The sequence below is a fragment of the Moschus berezovskii genome, chromosome 16 (genome assembly GCF_049115385.1).
Source record: "Moschus berezovskii isolate FMDL1 chromosome 16, NW_MosBer_1.0, whole genome shotgun sequence".
NCBI classification, from domain to species: domain Eukaryota; kingdom Metazoa; phylum Chordata; class Mammalia; order Artiodactyla; family Moschidae; genus Moschus; species Moschus berezovskii.
The window spans coordinates 82113530-82140488 of NC_142475.1; the positions used below are offsets into that span (position 1 = coordinate 82113530).

The following is a 26959-nucleotide window of genomic DNA, read 5'->3' on the forward strand; positions in this document are numbered from 1 at the left end:
TGGGGCCTCACAGGAGCCACGCCAAGCCCAAGCCCTGGGCCGGGAGGATGCAGTAAGGTCTGCGCAGGGGAGCCGCCTGGCCAGAGTGAGGTTGGTTCTGGAGAAGGCTTTCCCCTCATCCGTTCCTGTCTCCCTCCCTTCACTTGATAAACGTCAAATGAGTGCCCAGCACAGGCCAGGTGCTGGGGTGCCACCCCTGCCCCCGCCCAGCACAGCCAGTCTTCCAGTCCTGGGACAGGCCGAGTCAGCTACAACTCACAGAACCCGCTTACCTGCGGTCGTGCTGCTGGCTGAGGGCACCCACCCTGAGGGCAGACCAGAGAGCCAGCCTGTTCTTGCCTCCCCGCTTCCACCTGTAGGTCCCAGCGGGTCCCCACACAGGCTGGCCAACAGAAGCCTGGTAAGAAAAGGCAGCATACAGGCCAAGTTGGGGAGAGGAGAAGCAAGGCGCAAGCAGTCATCACATGGAAAAGGGGGTGTCCCCCTGGACCCCTGCATGGGCCTCACTTGACCCCAGCCCACTGGAGAGAGCCCCACCAGGTTTCCGCTCTAAAGCTGGTCGCTGGGGTCTTCGCGGTTGGCGCTGTGGTTCACTAGCTGGGAGCCACTTACCGGCAAACAGGGTGCCCTGGTGGGGCGGAGGGTGGGGCCGAAGGGCACACAGCCTCGGTTCTCTGCCCAACAGTGAAATACATGCACGTCAGAGTCATTATCTCCCTCGCCGAGAGGGTAATACCAGCTCAGAGGTAAATCCAGGGAACACACAGAGACGGGGAGGCAGACAACCTGAAACGAGCCGACAGAGGCGCAGCGGGAGTCCTGGCCTCTCGAGGACGGGGACTGTCCGCACAACGGGCTCCCACAGCCACCAACTCGTGAGCAGCTCCAGGTCAAGGGAAGACAGAGCCACCCGGGGTAGAGGGCCGCCCTCTCCAGTCCCTGCAGAGGGAGGGCGGGGCTGGGCCCTGGGCACAGGGACATGGGAGCCAAGGCCGGGCTCTCTGAACAGCTGGCATTTTGGAGGCAGACGTCTGGACCAGGAAGTACCCCACAGGAGGCAGAGACCCCACAGCAAGCCTGAAGTCCAAGGCCCTGGGCGGAGGAGGCCATAAGCAAGGGTCCCTTGTGTGGGCTGGGCCCAGAGATCCCTGCCAGGACCCGGTCTTCCAGTTGGATCCCTCCTGTTGGACCAACGGGTCATCATCCAGGCTGAAGTTGCAGGCTCCCCTCCTGGCCCTCCAGGAGGAGGCCTGGGGCAAGAGGGGCCCCGAGAGAGACCAACAGTGACTGTCTATCAGAGGGCCCAGGCCAGAGGCACGGGGTCGTGGGGTTTCCTCCCTGTAGAGGGCAGGGGCAGCCCGCCTCCCAAATGCTGCCCTTCTGCCCAAACGCATCCTGTCGAGCCAGCCTCGTGAGCCTCGGGACCTGAGTCTTGAAACCAGGCTCTGGGGCTGAAATCTCATGACGAGAGCCCCAGGACGTTTGGGCCAGAAACCCCTCCCCGTGGCTGGGAGCCCGCCGGGGTGGGGAAACTGACCCCTGGGAGAGTGGAGCCCTGAGTGGGGAGGGGCCACCAGGGAGGCCAGTCAGAATCCAGAGGGCAGAAGGGCACCCGCTGGGCACCAGGCTCCCCTCCAGCCCCACACCCCATCAGGGTCTGGGAGGGACGCCTCCGCCGGGCAGCGGGGAGCTGGCCTCAGGTGCTGGGAACCAGGAGAGGGTGTGGCCTGGCTGCTGGGAGGCCCCAGGGTGTCCTCAATTGCTCACAGTAACTGCTCAGGGCAGGGCCTCGGACTCCGAAAGGGCACCACCGCTGAGACTGTGGCCATCTCGGAGGCTGGGCAGGGCCTTGCCCTGAGTGCGAGCCCTCTGGGGCCCCCAGGTTGACAGGAGGGGAAGCCAGAGCTCCAGGGGCCCCCGGTACTCGTCCCTCCCCCAGGGTGATTGGGACCAGCACACCAGGCGCCGCCACGGCCCTGAGGCCTCCCCGAGTGGCCTGCCCCTCACCCACCCGCCTCTGGAGGGAAGCTCAGCCCCGGTGGTGGCCCTCATCCCATGGGCTCTGGGCAAGGCGAACAGCACTGAGCAATGGAGACAGAGAGGGCTGAAAACAGGACTGAAAACTTTCTAGTAGTCTCACAAAAAAATAAAAATATTGATTCATTTTAATCACATTTTATTTAACCCAATATATCCAGCCTGGGGTGTATTCCAGCCTCCAGGCAGGTGCGATTAGGACAGCCCCTTGTCAGTGTGCAGAGCCGGTGGGGGAACGTGGCTAAGGGTGGATGGGGAGGCACGGCCCTGCCGTGGGGCCCTGGGATGAGATCCCGGCCACTGCCTGACTCTGTATCCTCATCCCGACCCAGCTGGCCCCGAGGCCTGCATCCCCTCCCCATCACCCACCCACTGGCCCAGGGTGCGGGGCGCAGGGATGCAGGCCTCCCCCTACCTCCGGCTCCCCTCTCACACCCACGCAGCATCGGGACTCCAGGCACGGAGCTCCCAGGTGGGCGGGAAGCTGCATGACAAGTGGGGGCTGCTGGGAGCCCCCCCAAGAGCCGGTGCCTCCCGCCTCGCCACCCTGGCTGGGAGCCCCTCCCCCTTACCTACCCTGCGTCCAGTGGCCTGTGTCCCAAGTCAGCCTGGAGGGCTCTGGCAATTTGACAAAGTTCCCTGCCCCCACCCCCAGGGCTGCCGTGGACACAGGAGGGAGGAGCAGAGCCGAGCCAAGGGGCCCGGGAGGACAGGTCCTGAGTGAGTCCATGAGGAGCCAGGGCAGCGTCCCAGAACTGGGCACTGAACCTGACCATGACCATGGCCTGCAGCTGCGGTCACCTCATGTACTGCAGGGAACCCAGGCCCAGCACCATTGCAAAGCCAGGAAAGGGAGAGGGCTGAATCAGCCAGTGCCATCCACCCCAAGGCCAGAGGTAAGGTGAGCGGGGAGGGACCTCTGCAAGGGCGTGGGCACAGGGCGAGGGCTGCCGTGGCCTTCCCAGACAGTGAGGGCCAGGCTGACGTCACCCGGGGCCAGGGCGGTGACATCCAGGAGGAGGAGGGGATTGTGGGGAAAGGGAGAGTGGCAGCAACAGGGGGGTGCCCTTGGTGGGGACACCGGAAAAGTCAGAAGAAGGTGGTTTCTAATAACCCCTCCCCCTCCCTGGACCTTCCATCCTGATCTCGAAACCCCAGGGGCCTCTCTCAAGCTTTGCCCACCATACTTCTCTCTCTCTCTCACACACACACAGAGGTGCCCCTGAAACCCATCCATCAAGGATGCTGTGGGTACCACAGCCTGGTTCCCATAGCAACGCATAGATGGTGAGGGAGGGGAGAAGAGTGGCAATGCAGAGAAACACTCGATCAAGAACAACTTACAAAAATGAGCATTCAGGGAGAAATAACCTTGAGGGGCAGCCCAGCCGTGGGCTGAAGGTACCGCTGCCCATCCCTCACACAAATGCACTGGCCAGCGCTGGCCGCAGAATGGCTCTGCCAGCAGAGGACAGGCCCACGCAGCGTCCCTGAGTCCATCATGGGGGTGGCCAGGCCCGGTGTGTGGGAGGAGCGTCCTGGGGGGGGGGATTCTGCTGCCCAGCGGAGGGCCAGGACTGGAGCAGGGCTGAGGTGTGGGTGGCTTGTCTGGGGTGGCTTAAGCTCAGGCACCCCTGGATGGGATGAGTATCAGGAGGAGGCCGCCCAGGAGGCAGCCTGCAGAGGAGGGAAGGATCGGATCTTCGGGGTGCAGCTGTGAGAGGAGGTGACCAGGCAGAGGGCAGGGCAGTGCGTCAGCCTCCAGTGTGGGCTGCACGGGTAGGGGGTATGGAGGGGCACCCGAAGGGCCTTGGAGACCTGCTGGGGGAGCCAAGGAGGGTGCCATGGGCGCCAGACAACCTCAGGAGTCAGATCTGGGGGTCGCAAACTGGAGTCCTGGGTGGGTCCGGGCCCCAGAGCCCTGGAGGAGTGTCCCCAGCCTCCCCCACCCCACCCTATCTGCGAAGCCTCCTTCTGAGACGTCTCCCTCAAGCCCAAGGAAGGACGCGGACTCCCGGCCCAGCCTGCAGTGCGGGCGCCCACGGACCATCTGGTCTTGGTGGGGAAGCCCACACAGCAAGGGGTTTTCCTGCATGAGCTGAAAGGAGCTAACCCCGGGCAGGGTCCCGGCAGGAACACGGGTTTCCTTCTCACCGGGGACAGGGCTCTGGGAGGAGTAGCTTGCTCCACCAGGGGTCAGAGGAGAGTGGTGTTCATGCCCCCCAAGGCCAGGCGGGGATCCTCTCCGGGTCCAGTGGCCCTCCCTCCCCAGGCTGTTTCTGAGGCCGAGGACGGATGGGGGGATCAGAGTCTGGGGCGCCCTGTCCCCTCTACCGGGAGGCGTCAGGACTTCCGGTCAGGCCCCCCCAGCCAACACCTTCCACAGTGGACAGAACGATGTGACAGAGGAGGGTCTTTGACCACCCGGCCAATGCCCTCCCCCAGGGCAGGCGTCCTCGTCCCTGTTTCTCCTGAGTGCAGAGACACAGACTAACATTTTCCAGCAGAAATATACTGAGCACCAGGGCAAAACAGAGACAAGACAGTTACGGGGATAACAGAGACTAAAAATAGCCTCCTTCGCAGCCCAGACTCCTGGCACGGGAGAAGCCAGATAAGCCAGCACAGGAGCCAGACCAAGGCTGCCAAGGCGGTGGACCCCTGGCATGCCTGAGGGCAAGGAGTAGGTGCAGGGCTGCATGGGGACCTCTGTGCTCAGGCAACGACTGCCAGGGCCAGGAGGGATGGGGAGGAGCCAAGCTGATATCAAGGTGGTAGGGAGGGGAGTCTCTGCAAGAGAATGACAAGAGCAGGGCTTTGGAGGGTGAATAGGAGTTCGGCAGAAAGTGACAGTTCCCTGCAGAAGGGGTGGATGTGGGAGCACTGTGGGCTGCTTCATGGCTCCCAGTGGGACAGTCAGAAAGGCGGGCAAGGGTGGTGTCAGAGGGGCCTCCAAGGCCAAGGGCCGGAGCCATTTAGTGACCCTCGGGGTGGGTGCTCACTTCCTTCTCAGAAAGCCTCTGTGTTTGGGGAACAGCCTCTAAGCCAGACTCCAGCCCCGAAGGCACTCTGAGCCCGGGCCTGGCATGCTCTGTGAGGGGTTCTCTTGGGCGCCCTGAGCTGGGCCTTGCGTGCTCCGTGTGGGGTTCCCGTAGGCACCCCAAAACTGAGCCCAGCGTACTCCACCTACACCCTTTGCAGCTGAGCCGCAGCTGCCCCCATGCTCCTTCCTTGGGTCAGAGCCAAGCCTGGGCTCAGCCCTGACCATGCAGCCCTGACCCTCTCTGGGGCTGAGCTGAGGAGGCTGTGCTTGGAGGTGCCTGAGGCGTGGCCGAGCCCAAGGTCCCAGGCTCCTGCAAGGAGAGCAGGTCAGCGGGAGGACGCACCCTGCCGCAGAGCTGGGCAGGAGGAAACAGCTAATGAGAGCCCGGCGGCAGGCGGGGGCCTCGGGGAGCAAAGGTGGAGGAGGTCTGCTTCTCAGGGATTCTGGAAGGACAGAGCCCAGAAGGGTGGGGAGGGGCCAAAGGGCTGGAGAGAGCGCAGCAGAGGCTGAGGGGCGGAGAGGAGTGGACAGGGAGGTTGGGAGCAGCTGAGAAAGCCGGGCTGGGGAGTGGGAGTCACCTTCCACCGCGGGGCCCTGGAGACTGGCCTGGAATTGGGGCTTCACCCAGAGGCTGCGGAGACGCTTAGAGATCGGGGCTCAGGGCCTTCCCGGTAGTGATTTTATTCTTTCCAGGCCATTTTACTCAGGGAGGGGGTTCCAGAACAACGCAAACCAAATGCAAAATGCAGGCCCCAGCATCCCATACAGCGGCACCCCCGGGGAAAGCATGTATGTGGTGATGGTAAACGGAATGAGAGAAGCTATTTGAAATTCCAGGAAGAAGCAAAATTAGCCTTCTAGCCTGGAGGACGCCAGGCTGGGCTAACTGAGCGTGCAACATGAAGTTAGTGGGGAAGGCACGCCGGCCTCCCGAGGAGGGGTGGGAGCTGCCACTCAGGGACGGGTCATCCAGGATGCCGGAAGCCAGCAGAATGACTCGGTCTCTGAAGAGGAGACAGGAAACTCCAGCCAGCTTGCCCAGGAGAGATGCTGTGGGCAGGCAGGGCCCGGTGCAGTGGGCCGGGGGAGCCCAGGCCTCTCCTGGGGTCCCCGCAGGGACAGGGTCATCATGAGGCTGCGAGGCCCGGGCTGGGACAGAGATGCAGCTCCAGGTGGACACGTGGGTACAGAGAGAAGAGCAAGACTGGCCAGCCAGGGTGGGGGGCTGGGAGAGGGCACCCCTGCCCCACCAGCGGCTTCCCACTTTCAGAAAGGCTGCCCCGCTGGCTACTCCACAGCCCTGGGGTCTGGCTCCAGCTCCCGCCATAACCCACATTGCTCTCCTGGGGCCCCCGAGGTGGCCTGGGGGCAGCCCTGGGGTTCTGGGGTCCTCTGCAGGGGTCTGGAGTGGTAAAGACAGGATGGCTAGTGGACGGGCAGCGTGATGCTGGTTCAGGGTGACAAAGGGCAAGGGGACCCAGTGGAGGGGCCCAGAGCAGGGGCCCTGGCTGCCTGATCCGGGCTGGCAGAGATGTGGAGGAGGCCGTCGGGAAAAACTGCGGACCCTGGCTTCTGCTGGGCCTCAGTTTCCCCACCCGTGGAGAGGCCATCCAGAGAAGAGTGGGGGTGGAAGGCCAGAGGAGCCCCCGCAGCTGTTGCCCCCTCGTGCGGAGGGCTGGGTGCTGGGCTGCCCGGCCTCCTTCCTGGAGGAAACAGGTGGACGTATTCCTCCCGTCCCAGCTGCTGCGGAAGCGGGGCACCAGCTGGGCACTCGGCAGGCAGCATGGGAGAGCCCCTAGGCCGGCTGGCAGGTCTGCAGGGACCCCTCACTGGGGAGAAACGAGAAAAGGGGAAGAGGCAAGAGAGGAGTCTCATAATTTGGGCCAGTGGGCAGCCAGGGCCGGGGGGCGGTGACTGGTCAGAAGCAGGGGTCATGAGTGGCCAAGGGGAGGGGACAGTGGGGTCAGTGGGGCCAGAAAGCACATTGTCCTCCTGTAGACAGTCTTCTGACAGTCCTCAGCAGGAAGAGGAGCAGGCTTTATAGCAGCAGCCCTTCAGCCGAACCAGCTTGGATCTCCAGGTCAGGAGCACCCCTTCAAGAAATTCATTACTTTGAGCATCTTCCAGGAGGTAGGCCTGGAAGACAGGGAGTCCTGGGTGGGTCCCTGCACCCCTGAGCCTCAGATCAGGGGAGGCCCGGAGTATACTTCACACCTTGGACCAGAGTCACTGTCCCCCTCACCTCAGGGCACGGAGAGTCTGTGACACCCCTGGGCAGCCAGAGAAGTCACAGGCAACAAGACCTATCCTGCCAGCCCATGAAAGCCCATCGGGGGCACAGGCCTGGGGTTCCAGGTTGGCTGGGCCTGGGGGCAGCCGCACCCGACATGCTGAGCCTCCCCTGGCCGGCACCCTGCCCTCACAGCCTCACACCAGCTCCGCAGGTAGACTCGATTTTATAGAAAGAGAGGCCCTGGGACTTGAGCCCCAGCCCTCCTGGCTCAGAAGCCCCCCACCAATCTGGGAGTGCAGGGTGGGCCCCTCTGGGCAACCCCGCCCCCGGTCCCATCTCTGCCCTCCTAGATCCAGCTTCCCTGCCCGGGAGGGAGGAAATGAGACTGGGGCCTGAGCGGTCTGGATAGGGGACAGCGGGGGTGGGGACAGGGAGCACCCTGTCCGGGGCCAGGGCTGGGGGATTCTCCAGGACGGCTGGAGGTCTGGCTGCCCGGCCCGCGCCAGCCCACTCCACTCCGCCCTCCCGCCCCTTTTCTTGGGACACAAACACATGGAGCCACATCTCAGATTGTTGAGAGTGTTCAGCTCGCCTGTTCTACAATCACCCAATTACAGGCAGGAAATTCACATCAAAAGGAAAAAACGCCCAGAACACCCAGCTTTTAATGTGAGCAGGAGTAGGTCTCCCGGAGAAATGACTGACTCCCAGGCATCACCATGGTGCCCAGCCTCCTGTTTCTGCTGATTTCCTTCCCCATTCTTGTCAGCACTCAGTGTTTGAAAGGAATAAAGGAGGAGAACAGGGAAGAGGCGGCCTTCACCTAGGGCGTCACAAGGGCGCCCGCACGGTTCTGCGTGCACAGTGACGGCGTTCCTGGCAGCAGGTGGTTCTTGCTGCTCCCGTGTGTTTCCGGCCTTCCCGGGCGTCCCCTGTGTCCCCGTGGGCGCAGTCCTCTCAGCAGGGGCAGCCGTGCCCGGTCCCCCACCCCACCCAGCAGAGCAGCCCCTTCTGAGGACAGGGCGAGCCCCAGCAGGCCACAAGTGCCCACCGACGACCACGGCAGCTGGGAGGCTGGGAGGGGGCTTTTACCACCAGCCTGGCCGGGGCGTACCTGTACGCCTGTACCTGAACGCCTGTACCAGGCCTTCCGTCAGACCCTCACCCACGAGAGGTCCTGAGGGTCTGTTATGAGTGCGACAGACATTCTGTATCAGACGACTGAAAGTAAAGATCAAGGGAGATAATCTGGGTGGGCCAGGGTCCATCAGCTGAAAGACCTGAAGAGCAGAGCTGGGCCTTCACCAAAGGAGATGTCCCGTGCCGAGGGGCCCCTGCCCTGGGACTCGGAGCTGGCCCTGTCATCCCACCCCCTGGTGAGCTGACTCCTCTACACAAACCCCTCCAGGTCCACCTCCTCAGGCCTGCTTCTCACTCCACACTGCCTGGTGGAGGGGTCCGAGCCCCACTCCTCCCCTGCACAGGCCGCCTGCCCGTCTCCTGTAAGGACCTGGCGTCCCCCACGAAGGCAGGTGGGTGTGTTACGGCTTATACGCACACTGTGGACTGCCTCCTGTCTAAGGTCTCGAGCCCACAATGGTTTTAGTGATGGCTTCTCTGTCTGCAGACGAGGAATGTGAGGCTTTTCACTTTCCAGTATTCACTGGAAAGACTGATGCTGAAGCTGAATCTCCAATCCTTTGCCCACCGGATGCGAAGAGCTGACTCATTAGAAAAGACCCTGATGCTGGGAAAGATTGAGGGCAAGAGGAGGAGGTGGCAGAGGATGAGATGGCTAGAGAGCATCACCACCTTGGGAGATAGCAACAGACAGGGGAGCCCGGCGTGCTGCAGTCCACGGGGTCACAGAGTCGGACACACCTGAGTGACTGAGCAATGTGAGGCTCAGAACGACCAGGCTTAAGACCCTGCAGCCAGGACTCACCAGGGTCTTCTCGCAGCAGGGACCTTTCCCAACTCTCACGGGTCCAGACCGTGAGAATCCCCTCTGGGCCCACAGGCCTCTGGGCAGGCGGAGTCCTGGCAGCAGATGCGTGTCTGGCACCCCGGCCAGCCACCTCCCCACCCCCGGCGCATCCCTTGTCGTCCACTCCACATGAACGGCAGTGGCTCTGGTGTTCTGAGATGGTCAGCCCTACCCCTGGGTTCCAGGGTCCCACCACCCTGAGCGGCCTCCCTCTGCAGGCCCCCTCCAGCCAGCAGAGAAACAGCAGCACACACATGCTAGTAAGTTTCAGCGTTTTATTAACAAAGTCTTAGAAAAAGCGTCTGTCTTCAGGTGAGGTGGCAGGGTGGACATGGCCTGGCCTGACATTCGAGGCTTGATCCATGGCGAGTGGGGACTTGACCACACCCCCCTGAGAACCTTGGGGCCTCCCGGTAGCCTGTGCCAGGAGATCAGGTTATGGCTTATGTGCAAAAATAAAATCTGGGGCGGGGGGCGGCGCTGGCAGGACGGAGGGGCTGGCAGTTTCCTGTGGGAGCTGGTCTCCCGAGTCTGGGAGCCCCCAACCAGGCCTGCTTGGGCTGCAGACACAGGTGGCCGGCCAGCACCAGGCTGTTGGTGGCTGGGGCAGTGGGGGTCCGGGCTGGGCCATGGCAGGGCCTGGCATGGAGCCTAAGTGAGCCCCAGGGGCAGAGGCTTCCAGGCCTCCTGGGGCTGGGGCTGGGGCCGCCGGGCAGGGGCAGCCATGGCGGAAGCTCTGGCGGCAGAGGATGGCCGCACAGCGGGCAGGGGCTCCGGGGTGGGAGCCAGGCCAGGCCCAGGAAGGCGGCGGCCCTGGGGGCGGCAGGCAGTGGGCAGCCAGCGGGGCGGGCACAGCGGCAGGCCCTGGCCCTCGCACTGGCCCCTCTGCACCGCCAGCTCTCTGCTGGGCCCCCTCCTCTGGTCTCAGGCTTCTCCTCTCGTGCAGGCAGCTTGTAGGGGGAGAGGAGAAGGGACAGTGCCGGGCACAGCAGCAAAGGCTCTGCGGGAGCCTGGAGACCTGAAAGGAAGGAAAACACGGGTGGTCAGGGACTCAGGGACCACCAGGGCAGGGCAGGGCAGGGCTGCCCTCTCAGAGAGCGAGTCCCTGGGGTCCCAGGGGGCTGTTTCTCAGCTGGCCCAGAGGACTAGGGGCCTGGGGCCAGGGGCTGGGGGGAGCTGGGGGGCCCCTGGTGAGGACAGCAGGGGGTGGGGTCCCCTGAGTACCTGTCGTCGCTCTCCTGGCTCCGGGGGCCGGCTGCTGCCTCAGCCGGGCTGGAGGACTCAGGCCCCAGGGGACCTGCCGCCTGCCGTGGGTGAGTCACCGAACGGGGCTCTGTCGCTCTCCAGGCTGGCGTGAATCACTGGTGTTGCAGGGAGAGAAAACACAGGGCCCTGTGAGAGCTGGGTCAGCAACCTCCCCCAGCCCTGTCCCCTCCCAGCCCCCTGTCAGCCCCCTCCCTGACCCCTGGGGTCTCCCCTCCGCACGACCAAACCCCATCCCAACAGCTGATTTATGGGGACGCCAGGGGCTCTAAGCCTCCATGGGCTCGCCTGGGAGGGTGGGCTTGGCCCAGGGCCCTCCCAGCCCTATGGTGCCCCCTGGCGGTGGTGCCAAGGGCAGAGGCTCACCTGAGGGGCCAGGAGGCACCGAGTCGCCAGGTCTGTTGCTGCCACTGCGGCTGCTGCTGCTGCTGTGTCTTGAGCTTGGGCTCTCCTCCAGGGGGAGGGAGCCACACTGCCCGAGGCTGGCCAGCTGCCCCAGGGGGCAGCAGGGGTGCCAGCCGGTCACGGCGACTGCCAGGAGAAGTAGCTTCACTGAAGCCCAGGCTCCGGGGGCACCAGTGGCCCCTGAGCTTCTGCTCTGGGGTGTTCCTTGAGCTGGGTGCACGCCGGCCCATGCCATCTGGACACTGGGTTTCTGAGTGCCCAGAGGGCCCAGGCATTGAACAGGAGGAGGAAACTGTCATGGCCTGAGAGCATGGAAGGCGGGGTTGCTGACTCAGGCCAGTCCACCATGGGGAAGACAGACGCAGGGAGGGTGAGGGCTGGGTCTGCGAGGAAGGGGAGCCCCTTGGCTGTCTGGGGGACACTGCCCGCATCTGGGTCACGCGTGTCTGTTGGAGTCAGGCTAGGAGGCCGAGGTGAGTGTCCAGCTGCACGAGGAGACTAAGGGCTCCCCTGCAGGGGTGGGCCCACTCTAAAGTTCCGGCAGGTGAGGGCCACAGGCGGGCAGGCGGGGCCAGCACCCTCTACTCGGGCTGAGTCCGGTCGCTGGCTACGGACTCGTTGGTGAGGGCAGGCGTGAGGGCCTCGGCCTCCTCCTCAGCGGGCAGGTGGGGGCCAGCAGGCTCGGCCGCCTGCTCCAGGCCGTCCTGCACCTCCATGCCCTTCTGGATGAGCTGCTCCAGGGTCTTGGGCAGCGGGGGCCGCAGGAAACGCTTGAGCTTGGGCTGCAGGGTGCCCACCACATACTGTATGATCTCCTCCTCCTCTGCGTCCACATACAGCGTCTGGTACAGGTCCCGCTTGCGCCACAGGAACTGGTCCAGCGGCTCACCCTGCTTCTGCGGCAGGTCCAGCTCCCGCTGGATAGCCTCCCGGGACAGCGTGCCCTCGCTGTACTGCAGGAACTCCTTCTTGAACTCCACCCAGTTCTTCACCGAGCCCTGCTTGAACTCCCACCACTTCTTGGCTGGCCCGTTCATGTGGTTCTGGATCTGAGACAGCCAGTACTCCTCGGAGCCGCCCACCTGACGCAGGTAGTCCTCCAGGTGGCTGAGGAACTCCCGCGGGTCCTCGAAGACCTGCGTGTCCACGCCGGGGCTCAGCTGCCCGTCCTCCCCCGGCCCCCAGGGCGGGTACTGCTGGGCTTCCACCTCCTCCTGCCCGGGCAGCTGGCCGGCAGCCGGCGGGGGGGTGATGGCATAGGGGCTGACCGTGTAGTCGTAATTGTCCGCCTCCTGGCAGTAGCTCTCGGGACCCCCGACACCCACAGAGACTGTGTGGCGCGCGGGGTCGCTGCCCACCGGGTACTTGCCGCCCGCGGACTCCAGGCGGTCGGCCCACCTCTCCAGCCGGTAGAAGACCTCCCGCCACACGTGCATCTCCCGCTTGACCCAGCGCTCCAGGTTTGCGATGGTCTCCTGGCAGCGGCTCAGGCAGGCCTTGATAGACTTCTTCCAGCGCTGCGAGTCGCCAGTGGGCACGTACCCGTCCAGGTTGCTCTCCAGCTTGCCCACGGACCGGTGCAGCCCCTTCAGCTCCCGCTCCACCTGCTTGGACACCTCAGCGAGCAGGTGCCGATGGGTCCTCCGCACGTGCTCCAGCATCTCCGCCCGGCACTTACCGATCTGCAGGATCACGTTGGGCTTGGCGGCCGGCCCGCCGCGGGGCCCGGGGTAGGCGTGGAGGCCGCCGGTCGTCCTGTGGTCCAACTCCATCGGCTCGCAGGTTGCGGCGGGGCTCGCTCGGACAGCGGGGAGAGGGAGGCTGCAAAGTCCTCTTGGGGACGGCGAGGGGCTGCTGGGGGCCGGCTGCGCGGAGCTGCGAGGCGCGGCGGGCGGGTCCCGGGAAGGAGCGGCCGGTCCCGGCTGGTCGCGGCGGCGGCAGCTGCGGCGGCGGCAGCGGAGCGGGAGGACTCAGCGCCTGAGCTCTTCGCTGGGGCTCCGCCGCCGGCTCTTTATGCCGCCAGCGCGGCCCGTGGGCGGCCCCGTCGCCGAGCCTCGGCTCCGATTGGCCCGGGCGCCCGCTCCCCGCCCGCGCCCCCAGCCTGCCGGCCCGCCTTCCCGCGCCCACGCGCGCTCCCGGCGGAGGGAGGACCCACCCCCTGCACACCCGGCCGCCCGGGGTGACTAATGCTCCCGCCGCCCCCTCCCCGACCCATTCAGCCCGCGGGGACCCAGGGATGGAGCTGGGCATGGACCGCGACGCCCCCTCAGCCAGCGCCGGGCAGGGAGGCCAGGTGAGCGCCCTGGGGCCCCCACCCGGAGGTAAGGAGGAAGCCCCTCTCCCGGGCCCTTCCCGGCTTGTTCCTCCGGTGACTGCCACCTCCTGCCTATGGAGGATGGGGGTGGGAGGGAGTGCTGGACTTTGCGCCCCAGGGTCACCGGTGCAGGCCCTAGGCCCTGACCTTGCCCAGCCCGGGTCTGCAGGACGTTCAGCCACAGGTGAGACCTGGCCGCCACCGCGGCACTCGGACCCTCTTCCCTTGATCTGAAGACCCTGAGGCATGTTCATGTGCACACATACGCTCCCAGGTGTCAGGTGTGGGTCCCCGACTTGGCCTGATCCCTCTGTCCCTGCCTGGGAGCCCCTGAATCCAGGCCTGGGGCTGGCCCTGCGCCCTGTGTGAGTGACTTACACCCAGGGCTTGGCTCCCCCAGCTCCCCTGGCCATGGAGTGGGTGTGTGTGTGCCTGGCTGGCAGTAGCTGGGCATGACCGTCTGTCACCCCACTCCTAGGTCTCTGCTGAGGCCAGGACTTCTTCACCTGGTGCCTCCAGGAACACCTGGAGGCTGCTTTTGGGGGCAGGGGGTGGGGGAGATGGAGGGGTCCTGCCTTCCACTGCAGGGTGTGGCCCCAGAGCCCCCAGAACACAACCAGAACTGGTCAGAAGCTCCAAGGCTTTGGGAGGATGGAGGTGGGGGGTTGGGGGGGGGGAGGAGGGTACTGGCAGCCTGGTGCGGTTGGAGGCAGAGAAGCAAAGCACCATATAAGGAATGGGGCTCCGGAAGCTGAGATTCCCTCCGGAGGGAGGTCCCTTCTGCCTCCCTGGCAACAGTGTGGGGAAGGGACCTCCCCCTGGATGCCTGTGACAGATGGCTGTGGTCCCAGGTCCTCTGCAGTTCTGCGGGCACAGGTGGTACACACTGCCCGCAGCCACGCACCACTGCCTGTCCAGACGCCTTCCCCGCGGCCAGCGCCCTCACACACACACTGCACACTCACCCCTCCCCCACACACTCACACCTCCCACCCGCCCGTCCTCCCCCCATCCTGTCATCATCTCAGTCATCCCTGTCCACACCTACCCCCTCATGCCAGGCCCACCTGCCCCCAGTGTCTTGCTCACACGCGCGAGGGCACACAGGCGCCCACGCTGCAGTCCCCACTCTGGGCCCTCCCGGAGCCCCCTGCTGTCCTGGGAGCACCCCTCAGAGCCAAGCTGCCACCTCCTTTCCCGCTCTAAGCCGGGAGGAACGTCTCCCTGGCAGAAACTCCCCCTGAATCGCGCTCCTGGCATTTCTAATTTTAATTAGAAGGCGAGTGGGTGAGCAGAGAGGGAGCAGGGTGGGGAGTGGGCAAGCCGCTGCCAGAACAGGAATCCCGGGGCTGGAGGCGGTAGGGTGTCTGTGTGCGTGAGCAGGCTGGTCATCGCCGCCCGGAGGGGCCGCGAGCCGGCGACCGCGACTGAGGGCCCTGGTCAGGAGAGGCCCGTGGCGAGCCAGAAAGGCAGGGACCGCACGTGCACACCTGTGTGCTTGTGTGTGCACACCTGTGTGTGGCGGGGGTGCCAGAGCCAGCACCTGAGTGACCAGTGGGGGGTGGCTGCTCACCCCTCAGTGTACAGAGGCCCTGTGGCCCCTGAGCCATGGGGCAGCTGGGGCAGGAGGTTGGAGGTGGGCATCACCTCTGTGGGCAGGAGAGCGGGTCTCAGGGCAGCCTGGCAGGTGGGCTGGCCTCGACCCCGGCCCTCGGTGGCCCCTCTGCCTGGCCAGCCCAGCCTGCCGTGGGCACGGGGGGCACTGCACAGAGGCTGCGCTCACAAGGCCGCTGTGACAGGTGACAGGCCACAGCCGCTGCTCCGGGAACACTTAATCGCTGCCCAATTATCGCCCCAGAAGCCCTCAGCACACCCCCGCGCTGCAGCCTCAGGCTCCATTCTCCCGCCGCCTCCGGAGAGAAGGCCTGGCCAGCTCCATGCCTGGGGGGACTGCCCCCGCCTTCCCCGTCGTCCGCGGGGCTGAAAGCCTCCAGCCCCAGCCCACCAAGAGCAGGCCGGCTCAGGCTGAGGAGGGGCAGGGGCAGCAGGCAGCGGGGCTGTGCAAGGACGGAGCAGGGCCCAGCCCCCCGACCCCAGCTCTCAGAGCCCAGCTGGGCGGCTGCTCCTCAGGCCTGGCAGTTCCTGAGGCCTCACCTGCCCGGGACGGAGGGGGCTGAGCAGGGGAGGCTGGGTCTGCCCAGTGTGAGGGTCCAGGTGGCCCCCATTCAAGCCCCTGCGGGTTCTAACGCTCTGCCCCTAGGGCTCGGGGCTCCTAGCCCCCAGGGGCTGCTCTCCTGATGCTGAGACCCTTGTTTCAGCCCCGGGTCTCCCACCCTCTCTGGCGGGCCTCCCGCCTCCCAGCAGCACCTGCCTTCCCAGGGCTGCTCCGTGATCAGGTTGACCAGGTTCCATCCCCAGGGTCCACACCTACCTCTGCAGACCCCTCAGAGCTGGGCCCAGGCCCCACAGACGCGGGGGCATTCCTTGGCGGGGCGGGGTGGGACAGGCTGTTGGGCCCAAGCCTCCCTCCGCACCCCTCTTCCAGGGTCTGGGGTGCATTCTGGGAGCCAGGTTTGGCCTGCGTCTCCAGCAGGGCCCCAGCCACCACCCTGCAGCCTCGTAGCCTTGCGTCAGCCCGCAGCGGGGGCACACGCACCTGCAGGCAGGGTTCCCGCTGTCATGGACCCCCCCGCCCCCCGGTCAGGGCACTGCCTCCTACGGCAGGGAGGGGGCTGTGGAGGGAGAGCCGCGGGGTCCCCTGCAGCAGCCGGCAGCCACCCACTCTCACCTGGCCCTTGCTGCACGGCTTTGGCCTGGGGTCCAGGTGCCCGCCCTCCACGTGTGCCTGCTGCCCATCCTGCCACTCGGTGGGGCCTCCTCCCAACTCCTGTGCCTGCCCGCCCGCCGGTGCCGAGGATCTGCCCACCCTGGCCAGTGCTGCTGCCCACCCCTCGCCCTGAACAGACCTGAACCCAGGTCTCCCGCGGTTGCTGCTTCCCTCTTGCTCAGCCGGGCACTCAGAGCTGAGAGCCGGGTGTGATGGCGGCCCCAGGACGGCGTCCACACCCTCACAACTGAGCTACGGAGCCCAAAGCCGGCCTGGCACAGAGCGGGCGAGACAGTGGGCTCTTCTCCCTCCCTTTCTGGTTGGGAGACAGTTGGCGGTTGCCCACATGAGGCTCGGCTATCTGTAAAGTGGGCTGACACTGCCAGGGCCTGGGGTTCAGTGAGGCTGAGTGCTGGTCCTGTTGCCTGACCTGGTCCCCACCCGAGGACGCCACCCTCATCCTGCCCAGAGCCTCCCGTCGGAGCATCACTTCCTGGATCTGGGAGGTAGGAAGTGGTCAGGACCCCTCCCTGTGGCCCCTGGGGGGAGTCCCCCTGCCCCCGAGGCAGTGGTGGGGCCAGAAAACCTTCCTGGGCCCCAGCAATGAGGCCGAGCAGAGGCCCTGGGGATGGCTGGCTGCATGGCCTGGGGCTTGAGCCCAGAGAGCCAGGAGGGCACCACCGGTCCAGCCACGCTCCTGAGCCCAGCTGCGGGGGGCTGGGCCGCGGAGAGGCCAGGCCGGGCAGGCGGGGGCCATGAACACAGGGGGCGGGGGGAGAGCTGAGCCTGGGAGGAGAACTTCCAGCTGGGAAACGGAGGCGCAGAGAAGGGCAAGCCGCTGGGGCTGGTGGTCTCCTGCCTAGGGAGATGTGCTCCCTCATCTCACAGATGCCCTGCAAGGCGGGGGCCCTCCCCAGGCCCTGAGCTGGCAGGCCGCACAGCTGGGGTCCCTCCGCCCTGCGTGACTGCAGGGCCTACTGCAGTGGAGCCTGGGAGGGCCCAGGAGGCCAGGGCGGGAGCCCCGGGGGGTTGGGCACGTGCTGACCTGAGGCAGGAGTGACCCTGAGCAGGGGGCTGGGCCCAGCCTGCGGGTCCGGGGAGGCAGCGGAGCTGGACCTCGTGGGGGCGGGAGGAGGGGGCTGAGCTCCCGGAGCTGCGGGAGCGTTTTCTTTCCTGTCCCGCCCCTCCTCCTGGGCTTCCTCTCCTCTCCAGTTGGCAGGGTGTGTGCTGCGTCCTGTCCCCGGAACAGACAGCCTCACACACCCAGACCCTCCTCCCTCTGCGCCAAGGAAAGTTCTTCATTTTCCTGACGATCCTGGCATGGCAGGGCCTCCCTGCACCCTCCAGACCAGGGCCCGAGCAGGGGCCATGGGCAGGGCAGGGCAGGGCCCGTCCTCAAGGGACACTCTTTCCTTGCCACCCCCAGCCGTTGCGGAAGGGAAGGCAAAGCCCCCAGCGAGAGGGTCTGGGGCTGCTCCAGGCCCCTCCGCAGGTAAGCCAGAGCGGGACAGGCTGGTGAGAGGGCGTGGGGGTCTGCCGGCTCCCCGAGGCGCCGGGAACACAGTGCGCATCCTGCGTGACCAGGGGTGGGCCCCCTCAGCAACCCCCAGCCTCAGTTTCCTCACCCACAGAGTGGGTCCAGCCATTGCTGCCCTGCTCAGCTGTGAGGTGAGTCAATCAAGCGGAACTTCCAGAGCCCATATTTGCTGGCACTGAGCAAGGTGGGGTGGTGGGGAGGTGCAGGTCACCCATGAAATAGGGCCACCGCCGTGACCCCCATACAGTCCCCGGAGGACGCCAGGCTGTGTGTGGCCTGAGGCATGCTGCCCACGAGGCCACTGTCCTTGGCACTGGGATGCCAGCGGCAGCACCTCCGTTCAGAGGGTCAGGCCCTTCAAGGAGCAGCCGTGGCGTCCAGGGTACCTGCCGGGGAGTCAGACAGGTGGGGCCAGGGGAGCGAGGCTGTGTGGCTTTGCTGGTGGGGGCTGGAGAGGGGCGCCAGGAGGCAGGGGTGTGGGGCGGGAACACCGGCCGGCGCCGAGGACACCCTGTGCACGCCGCTCGCGGGCCGACCACCCGCATGGCAGCTGCAGCCCACTGTCCCCTCACTGCCCAGTGTCTGCAGCTGGGCAGACGCCCTGGCCTGGAGCTGGACACCCCCTTTCCCACCCTACCCCCACTTCTCCTCGAGGCGTCTCGGGGTGGCGTCCTGCGGATCCCTTGACCCTGCTGACCCCACCATCCTCAGCGCCCTGAGGGGCGGACCTCCATGCCAGGTGGGAAGGAGGAGGGCACTGGACCGCTGAGCGCGCCAGCCTGCTGCCCACCACACCACCTTGTTTAGGTGATGGAGGTCTGCCCAGTGTCAGAAGCTAAGCTCGAAAGCTCAGCCAGGCTCACGGGGCTTCTGCATCCGCGCCCAGAGTCACCACCTCCAGGAAGGCTCCCCAGCCTCCCGGTGCATGTGGGCCTCATCCGCCCCGTGCCACCGTCGGAGCCCCTGAGCGCAGCATCCTCCCACCTGCGCAGTCTGTAGTGTGTGTGAGGGAGCGTTTGTGTCAGTATGTCAGAATGCGTGTGCTTCCTGATCTCTCTGGCCGAGGCGTGCTCCTGCTGGCCAACAGCCAGGCCCTGAGCTCGCTCTGGACACATGGAGTGGACAAAACACCCTGCTCGCTGCCCAAAGAGACTCTGCCTGCTCAGAGGTGCACCCACACCCCAAGCGTGCTGGGGCCATCAGCCCAGCGGGGCCCTGCTGGGCGGGGACCACCGGAGGGTGAGAAGGGTGACACAGTGCGGGGAAGGTGGGAGGGCCGCTCTGAGAGCTCATTTAGAGGGTAGGGATGAGAGCAGAGCCGGCTCCCGGGCGGGGGGTTGGAATTGGGAAGCTCTCACCTCCTCTCTGCCCACTGTGGCCCAGCCGGGCTGCGCATGGCCCCCACCGCCTCCCTGGACCCCCGGGGGCCCAGCAGAAACCCCGAAGGTGGCCGGGCCCTCAGCCAGGATGCGGGGTGCACTGCCAACCGGCCCGGGGAGACATTCCCAGAGCCGGGTGCTGCAGACGCCAGTGCCAGGGAGGGGGTGGTGGCCGCTGCGCTGCCATGCTCTTCGTTCCCATTTACATCTCTGAGCCAGCGCAGTGCGCCAGCCTCCACCACTCACTTCCGGGGCCATAAAAGGAGCGGGGCTGAGAATAGTTCGCTGTGACGCGGGGAGCTTCCCCACGCAGGTGCAGGCGGCGCCACAGGCAGGCGGAAGGCAGGCTCAGTCCCAGCTCCGCCCCCGCGCACGGGAAACAGTGGCGGCCAGCCAGGCGGCGGAGGTCCAGGGTCCCACCTCCATTCTCCCTCTTGCCTCTCCTTCCCTGCCCCTGGGGCTGGGGCCTGAGCCCTCTGCCCTTGAAGCCACCCGCCCCACGTGCGCGTTTTGTCCACGCCCCCCGGTCCAGCTGAGGCCTCTCCTGGGCTCCTGATCCACAGCTGCATGCCTGGCGCAGCTGCAGGCCCCTCGCCTGCCAAGGCTGGCATCCCCCAACTCCCCACCCTGGGGTGTGGTGCCTCCCTGTCTGCTGCCGGCCTCTCAGATGCCAGGCATGGTGGCGATGACCTCTGGCCCCGATATCTACCTGACCTGTCCATGGGTGACAGCTCAGCCACGCCTCCCTGGGCCTCTGTCTCTGGGGCACCATCCGTGCCCTCGCCCTGTGCCCGGCTGTCGCTGCCAGGCAGCTCTTACCAACTCTGAATAAAGGGTCTGCGCTTCTGTTCTGCCGCAGACCCCACCCACTGCACAGCCAGTCCACTTGCCAGGGCCCCCATCCTGGTTTGGGGGTCTCTCTGGAAAGAGGGTTGACACGGAAGGCGTGTGGGAGACAGGGCCTCAGTGCGTGCCGAGCATCTCCCTGCCCCTTGGAACACAGCTGGGCAGTCACTGTCACCCATTTTACAGACGGGGAGCTTGAGGTGCAGGGAGGGTAGGGGATGAGCTTGGGGTACCAGTTGGTGAGCAAATGACCGAGTCTCCTGGCCCCAAGGCCAATCCCCATCCTGCCATCTGCCACCACTGGCCAGGTGCAGGGTCAGGCTACCCCGGATGCCCTCTAAGAGTCTCAGTTTCTTCAGCTGATGGGCAGGTGGCCCCTCAGAGGTTCAGGGTAAAGGGCTGATCAGCAGGACATCCGACGCACAGCCTGTCTTCTGCGTTTTTGGTCCTGAGTTCTGTGTGTGGATCTGGAGGTGCTCCCCAGGGTGTGGGGGCCACAGCAGCCGGAGGCGGGGTGCTCAGGGGAGGGGCTGGTGACTTCCATGACCTGCACACGGCACTGGCTGCCTCCTGGCCTGGGGACACTGGTCTGATCCCTACAGGCCAGGGTAGATCCCGGACCCCTCGGCTCCCCCCGCTGCCCTGGCACAGCGCCCCCTCCCTGCTCCCTCCCTCCCTCCCTCTCCTGGCTGAGCTCCAGCAGACTGCCTGCCACTGGGCCAGCCCGGGAGACAGTGACACCCCAAGGGTCAGGAATCGCCCAAGATCGTCGAGGAGCACACAGCCTGGACCACCACGGGCATCCCCACACCCTCCCCCCACTGCATGGATTCTCCTCAACACACACTTGCCCCTCCCTGGCCACACAGCCTGGGGGTCAGGGCCCCAGTGGGGTTGGGCAGCACGTCAGAGGACGGGCCCCTGAGAGAGGGGCTGGGCCTGGGGCCAGGGCCTGAGGGCGCAGGCCAGGCTGGGTCCGCTGGCCAGGCTGGATCAGCCATTCTGGGCTGGGTGCTGCCCACCGGCTCTGGGAACAAGCCTGTCCCCACCCACCTGAGTGCTGGCCCCGGCCCATGACTGCCCTGTGGACGGGGTGCTCCCCGCGGGGAGGGAGCCCTGGGACCCCTCAGGTCTCGAGCAGAGGCTCTCCCTGCCCCGCCAGGGCCACCAGCACCTCCCGCCACCACCGCCTCTGGCCCAGCCCCTCAGTCCTGCAGACAGTGGTCATTGTTGGCGCATCCTCATCCACTGCTCATCCACCTCAAAGGAGGCCAGCCCTCCTGCGGGCGCTAGGGCTGGGGACAAACCCTGGGGGGCCTGGAGAGGAGGGGAGCAGGAGGGCCCAGGTATGGCCTCTGGGGGCAGTGGTCCATCCTGCAAGCTGAGCTGAGGACAGGGTCCAGGCCTGGGCTGCCCCCACCCTCTCCAGCGTCAGTGCCCCACGTCCACAGATGCAGCCCGTCTGAGCTGAGAGACAGCCCTTTCCACAGAACCCTGGCCCCGCGGCAGGCCCGAGGGCCACTCCTGTAAGGGCCCTGAACAGACCGCCTCCTGGCAGGGGCCCGCACCAGCCCCCCACCCTCGGCCCTGACAGCACCGCCCACCCCAGGACCAGGCTGTCCTGGGGCCCCACGTGCCCCCTCGGGGGTGCCTCAGGGGCTTGGCTCCCTCAGGGTTGGGGCAGAGCCTGGGGATCTGGGGACCCAGATGGCAGCCCCACCCCTGCAGGGTCAGGACCCCCAAGTGCAGCCCTCCCTCTCAGGCCCTGCTCCCCACCCAGCTCAGCCCGGGACCCATCCGAGCCAGCCCATCACCAGAGCAGACTCATCTGCCCAGCAACTTGCCGCCCACTGCCTGTGGCCACAGGCAGGAGCAGCGTGGGGAGCCGTCCATCTCCAGCTGCCCCAGCCCCTGCCTGGGGGAGCTGAGTGGAAGCTGGCCCTTCATCTACCATCTAAGCACTGCCCGAGGAGCTGCACCCCTTGAACTGGGCAGGCACACTTTCCTAGATAAACATAAAATGCCATGTCAGGAGCCCTCAGGATCTCAGTGTCTCCCTTGGCAATATGAGAGGGAGCCTGGGGAGGCAGGAGGTGGCTTCCTGGAGAGCCATCCCAGACAGGCCTGCGGGCCTACCCACTACATGTGGTCGCTGGGGCCACTCTCAGCAGGAGGCACTCGTTTAAGAGCCACGGCCCCGGCTCTCTTCGCTTCTCGCCTCTGCGTTCTGGCCGCGCACCCCACGCCTCGTCGCTATGCCTCGCAAAATTGAGGAAATCAAGGACTTCCTGCTCACGTCCCAGCGCAAGGACGCCAAGTCTGTCGAGATCAAGAAAAATAAGGATAATGTGAAGTTTAAAGTTCGATGCACCAGATACCTTTACACCTTGGTCATCACAAACAAAGAGAAGGCAGAGAAGCTGAAGCAGTCTCTGCCCCAAGGTTTGGCCCTGAAGGAGCTGAAATGAACCATGTACGCTGCTTTGAACTGTATTAAAATTTTTTTAATTCTAAAAAAAAAAACATCCACAACCCACAGTCCAGGCTCTGAATTCCAAGTGTCCCATTTATAAGCTGTGTAATAACTGTCACATCACTCTCCACGGCCAGGACCACCGTCACCGTCACCACCAGTCCCATCACCATCATCATCACCAATCCCACCATCACCAATCCCACCATCACCAGTCCCACCATCACCACTCCCACCATCACCAATCCCACCATCACCATTACCAATACCATCACCATCACCATCACCAATCCCACCATCACCAATCCCATCACCATCACTATCACCAATCCCACCATCACCATCACCAATCCCACCATCACCAATCCCATCACCATCACCATCACCAATCCCACCATCACCATCACCAATCCCACCATCACCAATCCCATCACCATCACTATCACCAATCCCACCATCACCATCACCATCACCAATCCCACCATCACCATCACCAATCCCACCATCACCATCACCAATCCCACCATCACCAATCCCATCACCATCACCATCACCAATCCCACCATCACCATCACCAATCCCACCATCACCAATCCCATCACCATCACTATCACCAATCCCACCATCACCATCACCATCACCAATCCCACCATCACCATCACCAATCCCACCATCACCATCACCAATCCCACCATCACCAATCCCATCACCATCACCAATCCCACCATCACCATCACCAATCCCACCATCACCATCACCAATCCCACCATCACCAATCCCATCACCATCACCATCACCATCACTATCACCAATCCCACCATCACCATCACCATCACCAATCCCACCATCACCATCACCAATTCCACCATCACCATCACCAATCCCACCATCACCAATCCCATCACCATCACCAATCCCATCACCATCACCAATCCCATCACAATCACCATCACCAATCCCATCACCATCACTATCACCAATCCCATCACCATCACCATCACCAATCCCACCATCACCAATCCCATCACCATCACTAATCCCACCATCACCAGTCCCATCATCACCAATCCCATCACCATCACCATCACCAATCCCATCACCGTCACCATCACCATCACCAATCCCATCACCATCACTATCACCAATCCCACCATCACCAATCCCATCACCATCACCATCACCAATCCCACCATCACCAATCCCATCACCATCACCAATCCCATCACAATCACCATCACCAATCCCATCACCATCACTATCACCAATCCCATCACCATCACCAATCCCACCATCACCAATCCCATCACCATCACTAATCCCACCATCACCAGTCCCATCATCACCAATCCCATCACCATCACCATCACCAATCCCATCACCGTCACCATCACCAATCCCACCATCACCAGTCCCATCATCACCAATCCCATCACCAATCCCACCATCACCAGTCCCATCATCAGCATCAGCATCACCACCATCACCCTCACCATTCCCAGTGTCAGTCAGTTCAGGTCCCTGTAACAAAACACCATTGACTGGGCAGCTTAAACAAGACATTTCTCACAGTTCTGGAGGCTGGCAAGTCCAAGATCGGGGTGTCAGTCCATCTGGTTTCTAGTGAGAGTTCTCTTGGCTGGTAGACGGCTATCTTCTTGAGGTGTTCTCACGAGGCCTTTTCTTGGTTTGTGAGAAGGAGGGGAATTGAGAGCCATCATCCTCTTCTGATATAGACATTAGTCCTACTGGAAAAGGGCCCCACTCTTATGACCTCATGGGAAATAGATGGGGAAACAGTGGAAACAGTGTCAGACTTTATTTTTTTGGGCTCCAAAATCACTGCAGATGGTGACTGCAGCCATGAAATTAAAAGACGCTTACTCCTTGGAAGGAAACTTCTGACAAACCTAGACAGCATATTAAAAAGCAGAGACATTACTTTGCCAACAAAGGTCCGTCTAGTCAAGGCTATGGTTTTTCCCGTGGTCATGTATGGATGTGAGAGTTGGAATGTGAAGAAAGCTGAGCGCCGAAGAATCGATGCTTTTGAACTGTGGTGTTGGAGAAGACTCTTGAGAGTCCTTTGGACTGCAAGGAGATCCAACCAGTCCATTCTAAAGGAGATCAATCCTGGGTGTTCATTGGAAGGACTGATGCTAAAGCTGAAACTCCAATACTTTGGCCACCTCATGCAAAGAGTTGACTCACTGGAAAAGACTCTGATGCTGGGAGGGATTGGGGGCAGGAGGAGAAGGGGACGACAGAGAATGAGATGGCTGGATGGTATCACCGACTCTGTGGACATGAGTTTGAGTGAACTCCGGGAGTTGGTGATGGACAGGGAGGCCTGGCGTGCTGTGATTCATGGGGTCGCGGAGAGTCGGACACGACTGAGCGACTGAACTGAACTGAACTGCAGTTACCTCCTGAAAGCCCTGTCTTTGAACACTGTCATGCTGGGGGTTTCATCATATGAATGGGGGAGGGACACAGATCAGTTCACATCACCTGCCATCCTCAACATTGCCACCACCATTAAAACCACCATCTGGCCAACCACCACACCCCTGACACCGTGCGTTCCTCACTGCCCCACGCACCACCACCAGTTTCTTTGCCAACTTGCCACCTTCATCTCTGCCTTCTTCCACCCAGGGTGCTCTAACTACACCACAGACATGGTGGCTTGCAAGCTGCAGAAATTTATTCCTCACTATTGTGGAGTCTGGAAATCCCAGGTCAGGGTGCTGGAGTGGCTGGGTTCTGGTGAAAGCCCTTCTGGCTGTGGACGGCAGACCTTGCTGAGTCCTCACATGACGCAAGAGGCGAGGGGCCCTCTGGGGTCTCTCCTTTAAGGGCCTTAGTCCAATTCAAGGCTCCACCTGATCACATGTCAAAGCCCCCGCCTCCCAACACTGTCAGCTTGGGGGTTAGAATTTCAACAGTTAAATCTGGGGCGTATACAAACATCCAGACCATAGCAACCCCATCACCAGAGTCTTCATCCAGCACCACAATTGGTCATCTCTGCCACAACCACCACCATAACCTCCACCATCCTCACCACATCACCATCTCTGGAGCCTCACTGCCAAGTGGCACCTCACCTCCTGGCCAGGCCCCCTTCTGGGACAGTGGGGCAGGTCAGACACCTGAGACCAGTGGACAGCAGCCACTCAAGGCCTCATGCCATCCATTGCGGAGCCTCCCAAGGACAGCTGAATTCCCATTTTCCTAATTAGGAAGTGTCGGCCAGCAGAGCGGCGGGCTCACTGAGCGTGCCAGTGACATCACTACACTGCTTTATTAATAAAATGGGGGACGGACGCCTGCTCACTGGAGACTGCAGCTGAGCCTCCTCTGAGGAGAACCCTCGGGCCCACGCTGCTTCCTGCGCTAACAGATGCCTCCTTAGACCCTCTGGCTGCCCCTGGCCCTTGCGCTGCAGGAGGGGCCTTGGCTCTTGACGAGCTGCTGGCCCGGCTGCAGGCCTGCTGCTTGGGTTGGGGGAGGTAGAGAGTGAGCCTGGGGCTGGGGCGGGAACCTTCACCCGGACTACCTCGCCTGTGCTGCAGGGGTCCTGACCTGGAGATGGGGAGCAGGGCCTCCTCCAAGGCTTACTGGGGAGCCGCAGAGATGTGGACAAGTTGACACAGGCTTCCACCCTGCCAGGTCCAGACACAGAACACAGCGTCTCCAACACAGGGAGCCCCGCCTGCCCTCACGGTGGCCAGTGTCTCAGTGCCTGAGGGCCTGAGCTCACGCTGCAGCCTTGGGGGACAAGGGCACAAAGCCTGCCCATCGCCTGCTCCAAAGGCCCTCGCTCCTCATGCCTGTCCCCTGGGCCCCACCCTCAAAGTCAGGGTACCAGAGCCTGCAGAGGGACCCCCACAGGTGAGTGCCGTCCTGCCCTGGGGCCCATGGCCCCCCTCCTCCAGGACACCGGCCTTTTGCTCTCCAGGTCTCTTGTGTCCTCCCAGCGCCCCACTCTGGGGAGCTCCCCCAGGTCCTGGGCTCCAGGCTGTCTGTCTGGACAGGGCTGGCTGGTTGCTGTCCCTGGAGCAAGCACAGGGTCAGGCTGGACAGGGAAGTCTCCGGCTTCAAAGGATGCCCCCAGCAGGCTCTCTGGGCTCCTCCCACCCCAGGACCTAGAGATGACTGGCCTCAGCTGGACTGAGAAGAGCCCAGGACCCCGGCGAGGGATGGGCAGAGGCAGGGCAGGCAGCTGCCGGGCTCCCAGTCTCCACAGGCTCGGAGGATGGGGCTGGTCTGGAGGGGCCCTGGCACTGGTTCGGGTGTGTGCCTGCCCACGGGCGACACAGTGGGGCCTGGCACAGCTCTGAGGCGCCCCCAGGAGCTGCCTGAATGCGCGGGGGTCTGCACTGGGGGAAGCCCAGCTCTGACATTCACACCTCTCCCACCTGCCGTGAGTCAGCCACACAGTCACTCTCCGCCCCCGGGACCACTGTCAGCAGGGCCTGGAGCCGGGGCAGAGGCGGGGGGGTGGGGGGGCGTGTGTGGTCACAGAGAGCGCCACGTCACACGTGGGGGAGGAGGGACGAGGTCACAAAGGCTCTCGCCTGCCCCCAGGGTACGAGTGAGTCCCACACGTGGT

At 64.0% G+C, this 26959-nt stretch overlaps 1 protein-coding gene and 1 pseudogene across 1 annotated transcript; one reads left to right on the forward strand and one right to left on the reverse strand.

Annotated features, from left to right (window-relative positions):
* Positions 1-9573: 9573 nt before the first annotated feature.
* On the reverse strand, positions 9574-13056 carry ARC (activity regulated cytoskeleton associated protein). The gene is made up of 3 exons (XM_055432705.2): positions 10930-13056; positions 10525-10661; positions 9574-10318 (listed from the first exon to the last, which is right to left on the reverse strand). The coding sequence occupies exon 1, from the start codon at positions 12738-12740 to the stop codon at positions 11550-11552; it is 1191 nt and encodes a 396-aa protein (XP_055288680.1). The 5' UTR covers positions 12741-13056; the 3' UTR covers positions 9574-10318; positions 10525-10661; positions 10930-11549.
* An 8852-nt stretch (positions 13057-21908) lies between these two features.
* Positions 21909-22440, forward strand: LOC148775294 (large ribosomal subunit protein eL38 pseudogene; annotated as a pseudogene).
* The last annotated feature ends 4519 nt before the right edge of the window (positions 22441-26959 follow it).

What these genes read in the sequence shown, in the direction of transcription:
- ARC (XM_055432705.2), bottom strand. Translation starts at nt 12,740, where the DNA reads ATGGAGTTGGACCACAGGACGACCGGCGGCCTCCACGCCTACCCCGGG.